Source organism: Typopeltis vanoorti, chromosome 6 (genome assembly GCF_054136105.1).
Source record: "Typopeltis vanoorti isolate ZY-2024b chromosome 6, IOZ_Tvanoo_1.0, whole genome shotgun sequence".
NCBI classification, from domain to species: Eukaryota; Metazoa; Arthropoda; class Arachnida; order Uropygi; family Thelyphonidae; genus Typopeltis; species Typopeltis vanoorti.
Window position 1 is genome coordinate 4,869,641 of NC_143554.1, and position 21,491 is coordinate 4,891,131.

Sequence of the window (21,491 nt, forward strand, 5' to 3'; positions counted from 1 at the left end):
AAAATCTTATGTACTTTTGAATTAAGTTTCAGTAAGAAAATACCGTGAGTAGACATATTACTTAGTTATGACAGAATTAACTTGTGTAAAAAATTTTTACTAATAAAGAATATTTTACGTGAGTTAATTCCGTTATTATAATAGTAAGTAATGATTTGAATTATGATAATATCATAATAGCATTGAATTAGTCAGAGCATATTAATATCATTTCTTACTTTCTCTCCCCCCCCCCCATTATATACACATTAATTAACATGAGAGAATTTTGCATATATCAATGCTTTAGTATAATTACTCCTGTTTGAATAAGCTGCTAGCCTGTAATATTTATAATGCAAACTGGAAGAGTGATGTTATATTATAGCAGCACTTCTCTTCTACATTAAGAACAAATTGATTGCCCCTTCTCTATACAATGCAATATGACCAAAATTTTTTCTCTTATGAAACATCAGTTCTTATATAGTAATAATTGAGAACCTCCCCTTCCCTAATTGAAATTGCACAATACTTTGTGGGCCAAACTGACTATTTACTTTTGATTTTTTTAGTGTTTTTCTGTAAATTAAGATCCTAATGATAAGATTTTTGCTATGTTATAAAATGCCTGCAATCAGTGTTGTATAAATTTAAGACATATTTTGTATGACCTGATTTAAGAAAGAGAAAAAATTTGAGCTGTTTTTGAAAAATTTTAAATTAAAAAATTGAAATAATTCTCCTACACCTAATTTTTACCAAAACTTTCACACTAGGATATTAATCACGAGTCAGGTGCTTGATTTTTCTTGTGGTGAACCAGTTGAAAAGAAAATTCAAGAGATATTGAGGGAATGTGGCCTTCAAAGTTTGGGGAATAGCGATAAAAGCATACAAATACTCTAATGAAGTCTTACAGCATCTCAAGGCAAATGGAAGTAAAATTTGGGAGTCATCTCTGAAAGTTTAATGGGTGCAATTGTAAGTCGTGGTGTGTGTATGTGGAATAGGCTACTTTTAGATCTGTAAATGTTAAAGGATGGGCATTGTGTGGCATAGAAGGGATCTTAAAGGTTTCTATTTGGTATACCCTTTGAGTGCGCAACCTTGGAAGACTCTTTGAACAATCTATCGAAGTAAGTTAAAGGGGATGGTAGATCTAGTTTTGTTTTATAGCCGGGTACGAAACTTGGATCGAAATCCATCGAATCCATAGAGTTTCATTCCGAAAAAACTATCGACGAGCCCAAGTGTAAGTGATCACTTGGCTAGTACAACACCAGGGCAACTGCAAGCAAAGGTGGAGCAAGCTCCATCACTAACCTTAATATTCTCTCATAATGTAAAACACAGCTCCTAAGAGATGTATATATACTGTTTTACATTATGGGAAGATGCCGCTACCCAGACCGGTTTCAACCTTTTTTGAGGTCTCATCGGTGAGTAGGTAGACCTGGAATATCAAGGTTTTAAGTGAACCAAACTTATATCTACCTCTACTATAGAATTGCTGAACTGGTGTACTACTATAATAAGCCAAAAGGCTATTTTACTGGCGATATATATATACATCTCTTAGGAGCTGTGTTTTACATTATGAGAGAATATTAAGGTTATTGACGGAGCTTGCTCCACCTTTGCTTGGAGTTGCCCTGGTGTTGTACTACCCAAGTGATCACTTTACACTTGGGCTCGCTGATAGTTTTTTTGGCATGAACCTCTATAGATTCGATGGATTTCAATCCGAGTTTCGTACCCGGCTATAAAATAAAACAGGATTTACCATCTCCCTTTAACTTAGCTTATGTCGCCGGTAAAATAGCCTTTTGGCTTATTATAGTAGTTATCTATTGAAGTAGTTCTCTTAAGTCTTAACTCCTTGGAGGTGTGCAATAATAATTTGAGAGAGAGCAGAAATTATAAATTCTACTCCCTAATTTGTCATCTATTAACACTCATAAATTTCTGATAAGACTTCACATTGGTCTATGCTACAAAACTTAATTGCTGTTTGAGCATATGTGTACTATACCCAGTTAACGGAGGAAAAGTGAGTTCAAAAAATATGCACATTTTGAGAACCACTGAAAAAAACATGGACTGATTTCAGTCAAGGAACTATGTGGTAAAGTTGCAGTAAAATTTTTGAATTAGTTTGATGCGAGTCTATCCAGGAACTTTAAAAGAGGAAGAGATTGCATTTTTGTACACATTCTTGAATTTTTTTGACAGTCCATGTTCAGAATCAGTCTATTATTGAGACCTTTGTGTTTTTTGTATTTTGGCTCACAAAACTTGCATTTCTATATATCCTCCAATGCTTTTGAAGAATGTACATTTTCTTGATTCTTAGAAAGGTTTCTATTTGGTATGCCCTTTGAGTGCATAACCTTGGAAGACTTTGAACAATCTATTGAAGTAGTTCTCTTCTAAGAGTTCTCTTGTGCCATAAGCTTTCTTTGGTTCACATGAAAACACAAGGAAATAAGTAAATATTTATTTGCTACATATGCCAGAGTGGTTAGCGTATCTGCTCCCCAACCAAAAGGCTGGGGGTTCGAATCCAGCCGTGGGCATGGATGTTTGTGATTGTCTGTGGAAATACTGGTAGTGATCGGCGATAGATGGCATTGGTGGAGACAGAGTTGTAGAGCAGATGCCCTCCCTCGATGAATTGTTGGACTCCCTTGGGTGACAAATAATAATAATATATTACATGGAACATGAACAATGATTTGAAACAGTGAGAACTGTGTGATTTTATACATAAAACAATGCAAAGGTTTGAGGAACTACTTTATTATTAGTTATCAATTAACTATTAAGAAAAATAATTTTCAACATGGCTTACATATTTTTTTTTTTTTTAAATGGATTTTGAAACTTCTAGTTTTTCCTATGCAAACCTTTCCACAAGAACATGGAATCTTGTATGCTCCACGATGTTTATAAAATGAAACTACATAAGGTGCAAACTGGTTTGAAGGCTGTTTTTGATGTGTTGACTGATTTTAATATTTGGGCTATTTTTCTTGATGCATTGCTAACATGTGGTAAGGATAACATACCTTTGTAATTAATTTCTGAGTTATCGCAGGATGGTTCATCAAAAAATACATAGGGTTTAATTTTTAAGGTGTTGATGGAATGTGCTTGCCCATGTAGGTTTTTTTTTTCCACTTTGTCATTTATTAAGCAGGTTAAAACTGAGTATCACACTGAAAAGGAAAAGTTGTGTGGAGAAACTTTCAGATGTGTACTATACCAAGCATTAATGGAGGTAATGTGAGAGTTCAAAAATATGCACATTTTGAGAACCACTGAAAAAAAATATTGATTTTAGTCGAACTATGTTGTAAAGTTGTAGAAAAATCAGAATATCATAGTAGACTTTAGAGTTTAAAGAGGAAAGTGTTAGACAGCCCAAGTTATATCTAGAAGTAGTTAAACAAAAGTTATGGGAAAATTCCAGAGAAAGTATAGCAATATCTCAAATTGTGTGGTTAATGTGTCCAAAAATATTAAGTACTAATTGAAATTTTGCCAATTGAAGCATTAATATTATGGGTTTCAATATATAAGGTCGAACTATAGCTTATTGGTGTTGTGGGTTGGCTTTTTTTTTTTTAAACATAGTCTAGAAACCCTTCTCTGGAGATGAAACATGGAATGCAAGAAATGAACATAAACAGGGTTGTATGTTGGCTGAAGAATTTTTAATAATAAAAATAAAGTATTATTAAAAATTCTTCGGCCAATATACAACCAAGTTTACGTTCATTTCTTGCATTCAATTGATGGTCGAAACGAATATAGAATCACTATGAAACATGGAACTTTTTCAAGCCTCCAATAAGCAGTGGTGGAAGTGGTCTCACACTAGGCAATGAAATTCATTCCCACATAAAGACAATGACCAAGGCAGGACTTGAATCCATGCCCTGTTGAGTGGAGATTGGATTATCTTAACCACTAGGCCAACTTCGATGTAATGCAACAATTTAATGTAATTAAATGGATTGATATCACCTCCAAGTTCAATATTATAATTATTGTACTGGCACCTCCATGGAGTCCAAAAGACTCATTCGTGGGAAACTCAAACTATTCACACAACCTATCGTATTTCTTCTTGAATCCATTAATGGATTCACAACTCTTCAAAAAAAAAAAATTATTCAACTTCCAGGGATGACCTCTTGTTCTGGCCTCTCTAGCCAAGTGATGAAACATTCCTCCTATAAAACCCTTTAAACAAATTAAATGTTTCTATCAAGTGACATTCAAACAGACTACAATAAAAAAGGATAGGAGTAAAATTAAGGATTTTTATTAGTCCTATTTATTAAATTACATATGTAAGTTTTATTGTTTAGAAAAAGACACTGTAGTTTGCACATATTTTTTTCTCTTTTTCTCTGCAGCATTGAATATCGTTTTCTGCACTTTAATGCATAAGAGCTCCCATTCAGCTCCTCTAGTCAAGTACTGAAACATTTCCCCTGTATCAATCCTATAAAACTCTTTAACCTCTCTACCGGCCAAGGTGGATGAAATAGTGAGACCAATTTGCACTTCTTATCCATGTTATTCAATAGGTGTTACTGAATCGTATCCAGATTTATCTGAACGTATATATACGTCCTGGCCGGTTAAGTAACAAATGTTTTATCGTATCTCCTCTTTTTTCAACCAACTTCTGCTATCCACACACCTTCAATCTCTGAATTTTCTCCACCACTTCCTAATTCCCAGGAGACCAGATGTGGACATATCAAAGCCTTATAAAGTGGAATAACTTTCTTATTTCTACTTGTTAATATGGTCTTCAATAGTCAAGTGATCTTATGAGCTGAGCTACTTAGCAGTATGTCTTTTAAACTTTAACTCTCTATCTACCACCATTCCTAAATTTCTAGTTTCATCTATTTCCTAGATTACAGTTCTATCCATGTGGTATACCGCTTGTAATCAATTTATGATAAGGGATAACTTCCTTACTGGGAATTATTCCGGAGATAAAGATATGCACAATACATCTCTAAATACAGAGACTTGGCCTCTACTTTACCAAGACCATACTGCAGGGCGAAGAGTTGCATCCTTCCAGAGTTACCCCTGTTTTCACACAACAGTGCAGATCTAGACTGCAAAGTCAAAAAATATTCCAGAGGAAGGCAATGGCAAACCATCTCTGTACCTTGCCAGGAACATTCTATGAGAAAGTACGATATGGTTCTGGATGGTAAGACCCCCCAGGCCTGAAGGCACGCAACTGGGGAAGAACAGAGGGCTTCCACAAGTAGAACTAGTTGTTACGATGTGTCCAGGTCAAACCAGGAAGGAAGCTTGGTCACAGATGTTGCTGGTTGGTAAAGGGAGGCTCCCTATTTTACAAGAATCCACAACATTAGCACTTGGAATGTTAGAAGTATGAACGAAGGTAAGCTGGATATATTGGGAATAAGTGAACTTAACTTAGATGGACAGGAATGGACCATTTTCAGTCAGCGGATTACATGGTGCATTACTCAGGCCACGAGACATGAAAATGAGGTGTCTTTCTTACTCAGTAAAAAGATGATTAGGCTATAATCCAGTGAGTAACAGAATCACTGGACATAAAAATGAATATGACCATAAGGTTAATGATCATACTCACTACAGAGGAACCAGAAGAAGACACAGAAGAATTTTATGGCAAGTTACAAGAAGTGATACAACACCAAAGCGAGATTTATGGCTACTTATCGGAGATTGGAATGCAAAAATGGGAGGAACAAGGAATGACAGGTTGTTTTGGTTTAGGTATTCGTAACACTGCAGAGAGGAGACTAGTTGAGTTTTGTGCAGATAATTCTTTGTTTGTTTGTTGCTAACCACCTGATGGACAATACAGAAATCAAATTGATTATATACTTAGACGAAGAAGATGGAGAAGTATGCAGACCATGAATTATTAGTGGCTTCGATACATGTGAAATTACAGAAACTGAAAACAACACAAATGTTGATCAGTATGACCTTGGAAACATACCAGCTGAATACAAATTATTAGTATACAGAACAGATTCGATACAATTTGTGTGGAAGAGATTAAAGATATAATTAAAACAGAAGCAAAGAAGAAGTAGTCTAGATGGCTGTCAGAAGATGCCATCAAAACTGCACAGGAAATTTGCAGGAAGTATGGTATTTGAATGTAGAGTTTCAATGACAAGGCAGAAGAGACAAGGAAAAATACTATAACCAGGAATGCCAACAAATAGAAGACCAAAACAAGAAAGGAAAAACAGATCTTTTCAAAAAGATTAGGGAATTGACACGGAAGTTAAGCACCAAGGTGATAATATTGAAATGTAAACACAAAGGATATCTTATAGAAGCTGCAGGCATCAAAGAAAAATGGAAAGAGTATACAGAAAGGACTCCAATATTACTGAGAAATTTGAAGAGCAGGATTATACACAGGAGCCAACCACTGGAGAGTGAAGTGAGATGGGCAGTACAACAGCTATCCAGTAAGAAAGCAGAATACCTATTGAGCTGCTCAAAGTGCTGAGAGAAGAGGTAATTAATTAACAGCTATGGCAGCGAATTTAAATCACAACTACGTGGCCTAGGGAATGGGAAAAATCAGTTTATATACCTTTATTGAAGAGAGGCAATGCAAGAGAGTGCGAACATTACAGAACTATAACACTGATTTCTTATTCAAGTAAAATCTTAAGATTATTCAGAAAAAGACTGGAACCATTCATGAAGAGAGAAATGCCAGACGAACAGGCAGGATTTCAAAAAGGCAGAGGAACAAGAAATCAGATCGATAATAAAAAGAGCACAGGAACATCAAAAGAATGTCTGCTTTTGACTCTGTTAAGAACAATGAAAGTACCAGAGCATTTCATTAATCTTCTGAGGAATCTTTATTATGAACAAGAAGCTACTGTCCAAACAGATCTTGGAGAAACTGAGTATTTCACAATAGGTAAAGGGGTGCAACAAGGATGTATTTTATCTCCGTACCTGTTTAACTTGTACAGTGAATGCATTTTAAGAATGGCAGGGCTGGAGGAGTCTTCAGTTGGAATTAAAATTGGTGGAAGAAATATTAATAGTTTGAGGTGAGGTATGCAGATGATACCACCTTGCTAGCGGAATGCAAAGAAAATTTGGAGGAACGTATTATAAAAGTTAAAGAAGAAAGTGCTAAATATGGCCTTAAACTTAACCTCAAAAAGACAAGTTATGGCAACATGTGAACTTAATGATTTTTTAAGTAGATGGGGAGAAAATGGAAGCAGTTAACAATTTTGTGCTCTTAGGATCCCGAATTGATAAAATTGGTTATTGTACTGAAGAAGATTATTACTCGGAAATAAAGCAATGACAAATTTAAGCAAGATCCTTAAAGATATTAGCCTCGCAACAAACATCAGAATCGTGAAAGCAATGGTATTCCCTGTGATACTGTATGGGAGTGAAAGAAGGAAGATAGATGCATTTGAATTATGGGTTTGGAGACGCTTACTAAGAATACCATGGACTGTAAAGCAATAAATCAGTGATAGACAGAATAAGGCCAAATTGCTCCTGCGAAGCTATGATCATCAAGTAAAAATTGTCATACTTCGGACATATTATGTGAGCAAATGACAGTCTGGAGAAGATCACGATGCTTTGCTAAAGTTGATGGAAGCAGGAGAAGACCAAGAATTAGATTGGTGGATGGAGTTAAAGAAGCAACTGGAATGTGCCTGGAAATTCTGAAAGATTGCTAGGGACAGATCTGAATAGAGAGCATATGTTCATAGAATCACCAGGAGTCTAAAACAACTTGATGGAACATAACAAATCAGTTTATCTCATAATGCATAACTTGACATTTCTCCACATTGCCTTGATTAACTTCCACCTAATTAAACACTAGTGGTCCTAGCACACCACTAGTCACCTGTTTTCACCTCAATTCTGTCCCTCCATATACCACTTTTTTATATCTGTCCAGCAGCCAATCTCTTATCCGTTAAATATCATATCCCCATTTATTCTCATTTGTGTAACAGAGTTCTATGTAGTATTCTGTCAAATGCCTTTGCAAAATCCAGCAGAATCATCATATACCTGTTTCTTTTATCCACCTCAGCTGTACTCTATTATATTACTAAGACATGACCAACCCTTCACAAAGTCATGTTGTCTCTCATACAGTATCATATTCTTATCCACCCATTCTTGAATTCTCTTTTTTACTGATTTTTCCAATACTTTTATCAATTACAATACCTGATGCTGATTGGTTTATAATTTTCTACTGCAGTCTTCGAACCTCCCTTATGCAAAGGAATTATTTTGTCCCTTCCATTCCCTTGGAACTCTACCAGAGCTGAGATTTAAATTAAAGAACAGTCTTAAGGCATTGCCAGTTCCTTTGTGCATTCTTGTAAAACACAAGCTGGAATCCCATAGCTATATTTACATTGAGATTCTGCATCCTAAGAATCTCTTCACCCCCCCCCCCCCCTCCTCTGTTTCTGCACCAGTCTCTGTCACATATGTCATAGCATTACCTTGCAAAGTGGTCACTCTTGAGGTATCCAGATGTAGTCACTCAGTAACTGAACTATTTTATCTGATTTTGTCACCTCGGTACCATCAGCATTCATCCTCTTACTTGCCATGTAGCAAAACTACTCTTTAGGACTGGCCTGCTCAGTTATATCTTTCTTGTAATCAGATTTTGCCTTCCTTACCATGTTGGTCATCTTTCTCATTATATACTTTCTGCAGCTCATGCTTAATGATGTTACTCATCCATCTAACTCCTACCTGATTAACCCTCCTTACTTCAGGTATACAATTTATGGGCCCTCCTCAAAGTCCACAACATTAGATTAGTTTTTAAAGACACTGCTATCCAATCTTATCCTCCCCATTTTTGTATTATTAGCAAGCAAACAATTGAACATATCCAATTTAAGTCCTTTCCAATCTAATTAATGTGTAGGTTAAACAACACTGTTCAAGGGATAAACCTCTGGCCACCTTCTGATATGTCCATCAACAACCTGCTTACCAAGTTTATATTCCAATCTCATTCCTCCAATTTATGCAAAAGCTTTTCATGTAGTTTCTTATCAAACGCCTTAGCAAAGTCGGACATTAACACATTGTATCTATTTCCTTTTGTCCATCTCAGGTGCCACATTATTCAGCAAATTACTTAGACAATGCATCCTTTCTAGTAAACTCATATTTTGAAAGCTTGTCTGTCAACCCAATTCTAAAATCTTCACCATCATTATAGATAGGACAGAAGTTAGACATATCTCTTTTTGTATCACCCTTGAAAAGGGCATACATTCTTTCCATTCCTGTGTAACCTAGAGCTAAAGCTCAAAGTATACAACCGGTTCAAGGGGTTAACTAATTTAGCTGCATAAGTCTTTTAGCATAGACTGATATTGCTGAATTCTTATGCAGCACTGTGGACCAGGTTGATAGAGATCTAGCAATGGAACTCCTTATTTGAATAGTCACATTTGCTTCTGACACAGGGGTACTGTTTGCATTCAGTAAAGTTATTCTTTTCTGTTGTTGCTTCTTGCCTACAGAGACAGTTGGTTTTCAATATCCTGCCTTTAATTTCCATATAATACTCATAACTTTTCTGATCTGAGCTTTATATATTTCATACTCCTCTCCTTTTTATTTTCATGATATTCCTGCTACATCATCTTCATACTGATCTCTTGCTTAATAAGATTGCATATCTAGTTGTTCTCTAAACTTTAGGGACACATACAGATAATACTTCATTTAAGCATCTTTACAAAGCTTATTTAGTAACTGATACCAGTTTGGAGCCAAAGATAAAGTTCCAGATTTGAAATGCAGCATGTGACCTGCCTTAATTGGAACATCCATATAGTATGCATGATCACTATCATTAACTGGTGGCAAACCAGTCACATCCTTAACTAGCACCTTTCTGATGCTATGATCAAATTAACACTCTTTGGCTGAGTTCTTTCTGTCTTGAGAAAAGTTGCTTCAGAAGAGTTCAAAAAATTCTCCTTCATTCTTATGAGGTTTTTATGTTACACAATGTTCAGATAATTTGAGTCACCAATAATGATTACTGATTTAGTATTCATCAGGTAATTTGCATTGCAATTCATTGTCTTTAGCACTACTCCAACAAATATTTCATCCTATGAAATATTTGTTGGAGTAGAGTTCCATGTAGCACCCAGTTATTCAAACTGAGTGCTACATGGAACATTATTATCTTCATGAATTTTTTTTACTCTGACTAGACTGAAATCATCTCTTATCATCCATAGTACCCCTTCCCTTTTTATCTATTCTGTCCTTGCTGAAAATGGTATATACCCTTTACACTCAATTCCAGTTTACACCTGATTGATCAACATTCAGATTCATCATCATCAAATTCCTGCCATGTACCCTCAAGGGGTGTACAGGATATGATAGTACTACATGAAAAAAAATCACATCGTTACTAACTTTCTATCTACAATTTTCCTCCAAATCAGTCTGTTAGTTGTCAAGACTCCAACATTATCAGATCTTATATTTCTATCATCTAAGGCACTTTGTACTGTATCAATCCACCTATATCTTGGTCTTCCTCTGGGTCGTTTTGCTGCCAACCTGGCAGAGAACACTTGTTTTGCTAATCTTTCTTCGCCCATTCTGTTTAAGTGACCATACCACTTGAGATTAGCTCTCCTAATGCATTCCTGGATGTTGATAATGTCAAGTTCTTTTCTAATATCGTCGTTTTTAATATGATATTGCCATTGATACCATCTGTTCACACCTATAATCTTTCTCAGGACTCATATCTGCTGTCTCTAGTCTTTGGTCAAGTGTTTTACTTCTGACCCAGCTCTCAGATCCATAAGTTAAAACTGGTTTGAACACTGTCTTGTATACAGCTAATTTACTGTTCCGACTAATTTCTCTCTTATTCCATATGAATTTATTTGACTTCCTACTATACTAGCTTTGTTGATTCTGTTGTCTATTTCCATATTTAATTTACCGTCTTCACTAAAAATCGTGCCCAAGTAGCTGAAATGTTTTACTTGTTCAACAAGTTCCCCGTTCACAACGCAGTTGACATTTTCAACAATTCTACCTATTTTCATTGTCTTTGTCTTTTTAATGCTGACCTTCATACCATATCTATTACAACAGTTATTCAATTTAGTCAGGGAATCTTGCAAACTTATAGCGGATTTATTCAGAAGTATAACATCGTCCCCATAAAGCAAAGAGCTGACATTAACATCTACAATTCTGATATCATGTTTAATACCACTTTCCTTCATAATGTGATCCATATAGATAATGAATAACAGAGTGGATAATGTACATCCTTGTCTCACACCAGATTTAACATTAAACCATCTTCCTGTACTTCCTTCAGTTCTAACTGCTGACTTACAACTCAAATACAGACTAAGTATTGCTTGATATAATGCCCCATTGACACCATATAACTGCAGCGTATTGAATAGCTTCTCTCTTGGCACCTTGTCATATGCATTTTCCAAATCGACAAAACTTAAATACAGATCAGTTAAGGGGATAAAAATCCCTTATTGTTTTTCAGCCAGTAAGCGAAACTAAGATCGAAAACTACGATCTGTAACGTTTCATGCCGACGAACTGTCGGCGTATCCAAGCGTAAGTGACCACTTGGTAGTGCCACACCACAGCAACTCGTTGCAAAGGTGGAGCAAGCTCCCTCACTGTTCTTGATATTTTCTCATAATGTAAAAACACACAGCTCTTAGGAGATGAGACCTCAAAAAAGGTTGAAACCGGTCTGGGTAGTGACCTCTCCTCATAATGTAAAACAGTACTACATCTCCTAAGAGCTGTGTGTTTTTACATTATGAGAAAATATCAAGAACAGTGAGGGAACTTGCTCCACCTTTGCAACGAGTTGCCGTGGTGTGACACTACCAAGTGGTCACTTACGCTTGGATACGCCGACAGTTCGTCGGCATGAAACGTTACAGATCGTAGTTTTCGATCTTAGTTTCGCTTACTGGCTGAAAAACAATAAGGGATTTTTATCCCCTTAACTTATCAACCTCACCAGAAAAAAATAGCCGTTTGGCTTTTCATCTTAAATACAGATCGTTGTTATATTCCCATGGTTTCCCGACTACTTGTCGTAAAGTGAAGATCTAATCCTGACAGCCTTTATTTGGCCTGAATCCAGCTTTTCTTCTACAATTCTTCTCAACCGTTTCTCAAGTATACTTGCATAGATCTTGCCAGGAACACTCAGTAGGGAAATACCTCTGTAATTCTCACATTGTTTTATTTCCCTTTTTATATATGGGTACTATGAGAGCTCTACTCCAATCATCGGGAATTCGTCCCTCTGTCCAGGCTTTCTTAACTATGCAGTGTAGCCACTGTAAGACTCTTATACCACCACACTTCAGCATTTTTGGCCGAATATGCTGCCTTTTTCTACTTCAAGTATGGATATGCATGCCTGGTCAGTGTTTTTTACCACTACGTGTTTCATTGAGCAGTTTTTCAAAGTAATTACTCCATACTTCAAGGATATTATTTTCTCCCATTTTCATCTCTAACTCCTTTTACAGCACTCTTTTCTCCATTCCTAAGCTTCTTCAACAACCTCCAGAATATTTTGCCACCTTCTTGATATTTATTTTCTATATTCTTGCCAAAGTCCTCCCATGACTTTTTTTTTAGCTAGTTTTACACACGGTTTAGCTTTCTTACATTTGTCTCTGTATTCTCTAAGAGCACAAGCTGACTTATTTGACAGAAACTTTTGATATGCTTTCTTCTTTTCCTTCACTGCCTCTTTAACTTCCTGTGTCCACCAGGGAGTTCTGATGTTTTTATCCTTGCAGACAACCTCACCACATGCCTCTCTGACAGAATCAATCAATGTTTTCTTCAGAGTTTGCCACTGAATCTCCAAGGTTTGATTCCTGTTCTCAAACTCTTTCAATTTTTCTTCAATAATCTTTGTGTATTTTAGTCTACAGTTCTCATCTGAGAGCTGCACAACTTTTATTCGCTTTAAAACTTTCTTAAATGTTATTATTTTCAATATGAAATTCAATTTTATCCTGCTCAAGACTAAATAGTGATCACTTCCAATTTCAAATGCTCTGTACACTCTGGTGTCCTGCACCAGGGAGAAAACATCACTATCAACAATAACATAGTCAATGAGACTTTTCTTATTTCTTGCCTGTTCTCTCCATGTGAATTTGTGCACATTTTTATGTTGGAACATGGTGTTAGTAATAACCAGTCCATGTCCTGAGCAGAAATCCAACAGATATTTGCCATTATTATTAGCTTTGCTCTTTTCTCCAAATTTTCCCAAAATATTTTTGTATGTCTGACAATCATTTCCTACACTGCTATTTAGATCCTCAACAAGGACCAACTTTTCCTTTTTCATTGTGTCAGTTGCTTTTTCTAAAGCCTCAAAAAATTCCTCCACTTCTACCTTAGTAGAACCTTCTGTGGGACCATAGGCACAAATAAGTCTCATTGTCCAGTTCCCCATTCTCATATTTGTCCTCCACATTAGTCTACTTGAGATTGCCTGCCATTCAAGAAGATTAGCCTCGTATTTTGTGTTATACTATGGCTACTCCTTCTTTTCCTTGATTGTCATTGCCTGAATATAACATTTTGTATTTATTGCTCAGAAACATCTCACCAGTTTTTGTCTTTTTTGTTTCAGTGACCCCTATTATGTCGATCTGGTACTTATCTAATTCCTCAGCTAGCTCCATTTCTTTGCCATTCAGGCTTCTTATGGTGATAGTACCGATCTTTAACTCTGGTGATGTTGAGTTGGGGTTTGTTTTCAGATTTGATCCAGTAGCTGACTTTTCGCTGTTCGCCCAGGTTCCCTGGCGAAAACAACGGGGGCCTTGTTCAACCGGGCGACGTCCCAGCCGGCATGAAATTTTGTCATGTCGTACCATCATTTTTTATTTTGGTTTAACCAATAAGAATACAATTTTGTCGGCTAAATCCCAAATTGCCAGCCCATCCTCGTTCGTTCAGTATCCAAGTAGATACCCAGATAACAGGGTGCACCACGAGAAGGTGAGGATTGGAAATTAGGACAGAAGCTCTGGTCGGTTATCCACATTCCTTTAAAGGCTATGTGGAGGTCTCCTCTCAGTTATACAGCTCTGACCCTTAAGCACCCCAATTCAGATTCATTAATGCCAAAAATCTAGGCTTTTCATGCATCTGCAATCTGCTTAGACCAGTGGGCAGCTTGCTCTTTATCATCCCTGAGATACCCAATTGCATATAGGGCCTTTCACCATATTCATAATCGTGCTCATTGACATTTGTATCATTATCCTATTTGTATATCTTAACTGAGCTTACACACACACTCTCACCTTTCCTCCCATGAAAAGCTACTTTCCCTGATTCCCTGTATTAAGTCTCACCCTACCTGATGCCATATCGATTCAAACGCATTCCATTTCCCCTTTTGGAAGTCCTTCCACCAAACTCCTGCCCATTTCTGCACAATATATGCATCATATCATTTGCTATCATAGCCCTCAGTTCTTTCATTTCATCTCTTTTCTTTCTCACTACTTAAATCATGTGTTCCTATATTCTGTTTCTCATTTACATTCTTCACATCCTTAATTTTTGCTGACTACCTCTTAAATTGAATTTCAGATATGTCATGAAAATCAATTATATGGCAGAAAATATCACAGTATAGTAAGGCCCACCTTACATTTTGCTTTATGATGATCTGCTCACATGACAATTTTTAGTTACGTCCAATTCCCATCTGTACAACGGTTTTATTGACATGATACTGTTGTGGACTCAGTTTGTTCATTGCCTGCTGCATCTTTTGGTGTTTCACTGTGAATTATGAACAGTTTATGTTTATTAATTGATAAAAAATAGCAAAGTTTATTTCGATTAAATTCTTTTCACTAGAAGCAATGGAAAGAAAGCTAGTAGATCTATTACATTAGACACTAAAATTATTAAATTTAATGACAGTGGTCTATTGAATACTGAAATAAGTTCAGGATAAACTTACCTCACACTACTGAAGTTGTGACATCCCCTTTATCCTTTCTTCAATAGTTTTTTCACTTAAGCACATATATGAACCATTACATGCATCTATAGGTTGGTAGGATTGGATTCCAGACTACCATTGTATAGCAGATCACTGCTTCGCTATACGATGGTGATCTTGAGCCTAAGATGTCATATGACTGAGTACACATGTAATTATGCTTTCTAAAGCGGTATTTTTATTGGTAAAATATAGTTTAACATGTTGATATTATTGAAATACCAACAAACTAGCCTAGTTGTTTGTAGCATTGCTGTTTTCAAGACATATCATCTATTGTCTTGCATTATTTCTGTATGATTTTCTTTTATTTTTAATATCGTTACATCTTAATTCTTCAAATTCTTGTTTCTGCTGCATATGTTAATATAAGGAATTCCTTTGTAGACTTGTGTTTTTACTGTTATCTTTCATTATGTAATGCCATATTTATTTAGTTCTAGTCCTAAATATTTTATCTTACTTGTTCAGTTATTACTTCTTTATTTAGTAATATTTTGTAAATCATCTCCAGTTTTTGTTATAAAATTATATCATTAGCATATCCAATTTACTTTCAATATTTTCATTGACTTCTTTTATTATTTCATCCATCACTAAGTTCAATAAGACAAGGCACTTGATACTTTGGCCATTTTTTCTTAACTTAATAATGCTTTAGTTAAATCAATAAAACAAGTTTATTGTATTCTTATGTTTTCTCTGCTGGAAGTAGTAGTCACTGAAGTGAAATTTGGACATGGTTAAGTTACTGTATCAGAGTTCTGTGTAACATTTCTCTTAACTTGTAGGAATAAGGATGTTATTCTCCCACTTTACAGGGCCTTGATATGACCACATCTGGAGTACTGTGCACAGATAATATTGCCTGAGTTCCAAAGACACCTGAAAAGATTTAGCAGCAAGTAAACAAGATGGTTACTGACATATGAAATTGTGCATATGTGGAGAGAATGATGGAATGTGGTTCTCAAAGTTTAAGGGAAAAGATAGAGATCTTGCAGTTTATGCATGTATTGGAAGCATATTATTCTGAGGGCATGTGTATGTCCAGAATAAGCAACTCTTCGATGCCAGTGCATCTTCAATAAACACGTTCAAGGAGAGGTATGATATATATTTAAGTATGAGTATCCAAGTGGGTTCTCCTTGTTGAATCTTTGTAAGCACATTCATAATACAAATGCAGTTTCTCTGGCCTACATAATACTTCCACGAGTACAAAACTCCTGGCTGCTTTAATGCAAATGGGATAGCATTGATGATTACAGAATATTGGAAACTTTCATGTTGCACTGTTTGAAGATGTGGACTATAAGCTAGTGATGAAAAGAACTAGGAGCTTGAACATTAAAAGCTATCCTAATTCAAAATGGTTTCAATATAGTAACTGTCAGTAACATCTTACATGAGAATAACTACAGATGTACTGTCATTTTTTTTACCTTACATTAAAAAAAAAAAAAACCTGAGTGACAGAATATTCCAATTCTCAAAACAACCAACATAAGTTGCCCTTTAATCTTTGTAACAAAAGTACCCATCATTTCACACTTGCAGAATCTGCTATGCAGATCAGATGGGTTACATAGGAGAAATCTGTGTGGGTAAACATATTGGAGATGTAGAGAAATTCAGACTTCCACATAACCAAGAAGAAACAGAGCACAATTTGGTTTGCTGCCAAACTGCTTTTCATCTCATAAAATTGGAAATGATTCATCTATACGGTGATGAAGTAAAAATCAAAGTTCCTTCCAAGTTAAACACCACTGGCGATCAACTCTTATAAAACAATGATGGTATTTGTTATTAAAAAATTATGGAAGCAACTACCATGTTATAGTAAAACTTCAGTTTAATATAAACCAAAATAATCATCTGGAGTATACAAATAAAAACAAGCTATGTTACAATCACAGTAATTTGATCAACCTTAGTGGCCTGACCTCTGGCAAAAAAAAAAAAAAAAAAAAAAATACATCAAAGCTAGAATTCTGTTATTATTATATGTAAATCATTAAGAGATATATTAAGCTAGAGAGCAACATGCTTTCACATAAATTAGAACAAAATAGTAATAAGGGCTGAAATTATTGCTTAGAGTCTTACCATCCTTTGCTGAGGAACTTGAAGAACTTTATCTTCCGACAGTTGAGAGAACTGTAGCTGGCACAGTGCCAAGAAGTCAATTCACGTTGAAGAGGAAAGGAATAAGGTAATGTATGAATTCATCACCAAGATGCAAAATCAACTGCTATACAAGCAAAATGCTTCCCACTTTGAAAACTAGAATGTTCATAAAAGAAAAGGTAATTTTCCGATGTGTAATGATAAACAATCGTCCCATGAAGTGAATGGCTTCGCCTTCTGCTATGTGCAGAGGTTTCTCTCATCTGTGTGCCATCCAAATTCTTTGGATTTTTATGCCACCATTATTGTTTACATTAGGATGGTTGATCAGTAATTCACAGGGTCTTTTAAATTTGCATTCATACCAGGTTTTTGTATAATGTAAAGAACACATACCTTTAAGGATGTTAAATCACTTTCGTGAAGGGTGAACTATAATCCAACTAACAGGATTTAAAAAAAAAAAAAAAAACTATTACATTACTTAAGTCTGTCACTTCTTGGCAATCGGACTGTTACCTCAGCACCCCCCCCCCCCCCTCCGTGATAAGTTTGAGACCCATGGTACCGTGTGTGATGTGTACAAGGGAAGATCCGGGAGGATTAGAAAGAAGTATCAGGTAATAAAAGACCGAAAGTTCACAAACATAACACTTTCTTTTGGTCTATAGTTGGGTTAGGTCCCACTCTTACATAAAAAAACACACAGCACTTCATAAACAAAATTAAAAACATATGCTTGACAAAGGTGATTTATTATGCCCTTTTCACAAATGACACAATTCTTCTCTTACAGAACAAATTTTCACCCCATATTATGGATCTCTTTGTCCAGTTACTTCCTGTGGCAAAGTAATTTTAACCTACAAAAAAGAAGGTACAGTTATCGGCTTACCACTATCCCCACGAGTAAGATTTTGTGTGCTAGATTAAAAATCTAGTTTGGCTTAGATACATTAACAATGTTTCTGTTATCTGGCAATGTGGCCTCCAAACTTTAAACACCTTCCTCAACAACATGAGCAACAATACAATTTACTATTGAAATTGAAAATCAAAATCCACTTCCTTTCCTGGATACACTAGTCACATGTCTTCCCTCTGGCAGTCTCTCTTTCATTGTCCACTTCCAGTCTACACATATTGGCCAATATCTCATCTCCCTTTTACCTTGCGGTGCCAAAGGTTTATTAATCATCGGACCTCAAACCGTTCACAGGATAAGGTGGTCAGCCCTACACCCTGGTGTAGTGTTGAGTTCTCAAGGCCGGTTTGCCTGTTTTGTGGGATGAAAAACCACAGGATAAACTGGGGGAAAAACCCTACTGTTCATGCCCAAGACCGGCTAACTTGGCTATGGCTGAGGAAGATTCTTCTGCTCCTCACGTCATGGAGTTACTAACACACTCCAAAACAAGAATAAATAAACTAGAGCAATAATACCAATCAATCAAGTTTGTCAAAAAATGCAAATAATGTAGATTATAGTAAATCCATAGTTTTCCCATACATTAAAGGGTTATCAGGTAAAATAGAATTCTGTTCCATTATCATCTTAATGCTACTTTTAAACCACCTATAAAATTAAAAACACATTCAACTCCTTCAAGGATCCCCTTGGTGCATCCTGGAGTATACTGAATCCATTGCCCTGTAACTTACGTTTGTATTGGTAAAACTGGATGCATGATTCCTAATTTCATCAATTATTGACCACCATCTATACTGTTTTAATTTATGTGAAAGCATGTTGCTTTTTAGCTTAACATATCTCTTAATGATTTGTAACCAAACAGATAATAACAGGACTCTAGCTTTGATGTAGTAAGGTATTTTTTTTTCCCAGAGGTCAAGCCAGTAGTGTTAACAGGTGGCCAAATTATTGTCACTTTAGCATAGAGTGTAGCTTGTCTTGATATGAAGTTTTACTATGGCACGGTAGTTGCTTCCATAGTTTTTTAATGATGAAGGAAGAATCTGACATAGTACTATATGTACTATGAAATCTGATGGTGTTTTATTGAAGTTAACAGTTTTCTAACTTTTGAAAAATGTAGTTAAATTGTAACCATTTCTCATTTTAAATGTAGTTTTGATGTTATCCTTTAGAAATATCCAATCTATTTAACTGCAAAAAAAGTCTTTGCTGAATGGAGAAATTAAAGTTTATAAAAAAGTATTTAAAATAAGAACTAGCTGTAATTACCACACATTTTAAATTTCTCATGTTGATGTAAATGAAATTTTCTATGCAGATACATTCTCAAAAACGGAAATGACACTGTATCTGCAGTAACTAATGATCATGTACACACTGCCAATATGAATTACTTTTGGTTTTCTTTTCTAGGGTCTCAGTGAAGATGTAAGCATTAATAAATTCTTTGATGACCCTATGTTACTTGAACTTGCGCGGCAAGATGTGATGCTTAATTATCCGTTGTAATGCATATCCATTCCGTTTGTATATAACAAATAAAGTGCTCACTTATTAATTAGAAATAAAGTTATAAATTTATTTATAAACATTATTAAATCTATTTTCAGCTGAAACATATTCACATCATTCACATATATGCATTATGGATAGCCACTTGCATTTCAGGAATCCTGAGTTTTCAGCCAGTGCGTTTTCTAGTTTAAAATAATAAAATTATTATAAATTCACTACATATGCTATTATTATCATACAGGTCAATAAAATAAAAACTATTATTTTCAATAAATGCTTTTGCATGTGATTTCATAGTCCTATATATATATATACAGCAATCCATCAATTAACTAACCCTTGAATGGATCTAGCATGTCATCTAACTTCTGATACAGCACCACATATCCTCCATTATAAAGCCAGCTAACTGATTTCCTTTTGTGGCTGGATAATTGATGGGTTACTGTATATATATATATTTTAAAAAAGCAAGAAATACTGCACAAATTATTACTGTATATTCTTCATAAAGAAGGCTAGTCTGAATCTGCAAAAAAAAAAAGTGCTTTAAAACAAATAATAGATTTCTAAACTATGAGATAAAATTCAAAGTGTGATGGCTGCAGCAGAATATGTTGATCTTAATAGAAATGATTTGCATGAAATGCAAGACTAGGAAGAAAAACTAAATTAAAGTCCATAAATTAATACATGACATCAAATCTATATATATCCATTTTTGCATAATTCTTCTGTGCAAAAACAGATTTCAATTATAACCTACTATAACAAACTTCCACATGTCAACCAAACCATATAACTCATTTATAATACATTCCATTTCCTCTTACTCTTATTATGGTGCTTCATTAAAAAAAAAAAATCCAATCCACAGCATTTATCTGGGAACAATATGTCCTTTCCAGTGATATTCTTTCACGTGGAAGAACATAACTCATTTATAATACATTCCATTTCCTCTTATTATGGTGCTTAATTCAAAAAAAATCCAATCCACAGCATTTATCTGGGAACCATGCTCCAGTGATATTCTTTCATGTGGAAGAATAGTGGCAGAACATTTCTAATAATCTATCCCATAATCGTCTATTTTTTGTAATGGCTGGTGGTGTGAAGCAGCACATAGAAATCTCCCAGTTGCAGTTGGTTTTTGTATGCTGAAAGGATAGTTTCTCTTCATCAGATACTTGTGAAAGATGTCAAGAAATGGTAATTTTCTGTGATCCTCATGTTAGAGTGCAAGTAGTTCAGATAATTTTTCAATTGCTGTAATCTTATTGTTGAAAGTTTATTTTTCACTTGGTTAGAGTATAATAAATTTAGTTTAATCCTTTATCCAAGTGTGAGCAAACAAAGTTTGCGCCTGAAAGTATCTTCAGGACTGGGGTAAGGTGGTACAACACCAGGGCAACTAGTTGCAAAGGTGGAGCAAGCTACCAACATTAAGGGAAGGGCCACATAATGCATAACATTAGACATATCCACAAGGAGATGTGTTTTGCATTATAGGAGATACTGAGGCAGGAATGTTGGTAGCTTGCTCCACCTTTGCAACTAGTTGCCCTGGTGTTGTACCACCTTACCCCAGTCCTGAAGATACTTTCAAGCGCAAACTTTGTTTGCTCACACTTGGATAAAGGATTAAACTAAATTTATTATGCTGTAATCTTAATCTCTATTGTTCCTGACTAAATAGTGAAACCTAATGCAGGCAAGTTTTGGTTTGGATTTTTATATTTTACAATG

General features: G+C 35.4%; 2 protein-coding genes across 3 annotated transcripts in view; one reads left to right on the top strand and one right to left on the bottom strand.

Moving 5' to 3' along the window:
- Positions 1 to 19,816, top strand: part of LOC150105257 (116 kDa U5 small nuclear ribonucleoprotein component) — a 358,330-nt gene extending 338,514 nt beyond the window's left edge. The window contains exon 23 of the mRNA XM_090394018.1: positions 19,641 to 19,816. Coding sequence (XP_090250144.1) covers positions 19,641 to 19,736 — 96 coding nt within the window. The 3' untranslated portion in view covers positions 19,737 to 19,816. The remainder of the gene's footprint in view (positions 1 to 19,640) is intronic.
- The window catches only part of LOC150105258 (uncharacterized), a 560,407-nt gene continuing 558,706 nt past the window's right edge, over positions 19,791 to 21,491 (bottom strand). For both annotated transcript variants that reach the window (XM_090394016.1, XM_090394015.1), the window contains exon 26: positions 19,791 to 19,924. In XM_090394016.1, the coding sequence (XP_090250142.1) occupies positions 19,892 to 19,924 (33 nt within the window). In that variant the 3' untranslated portion in view covers positions 19,791 to 19,891. The remainder of the gene's footprint in view (positions 19,925 to 21,491) is intronic.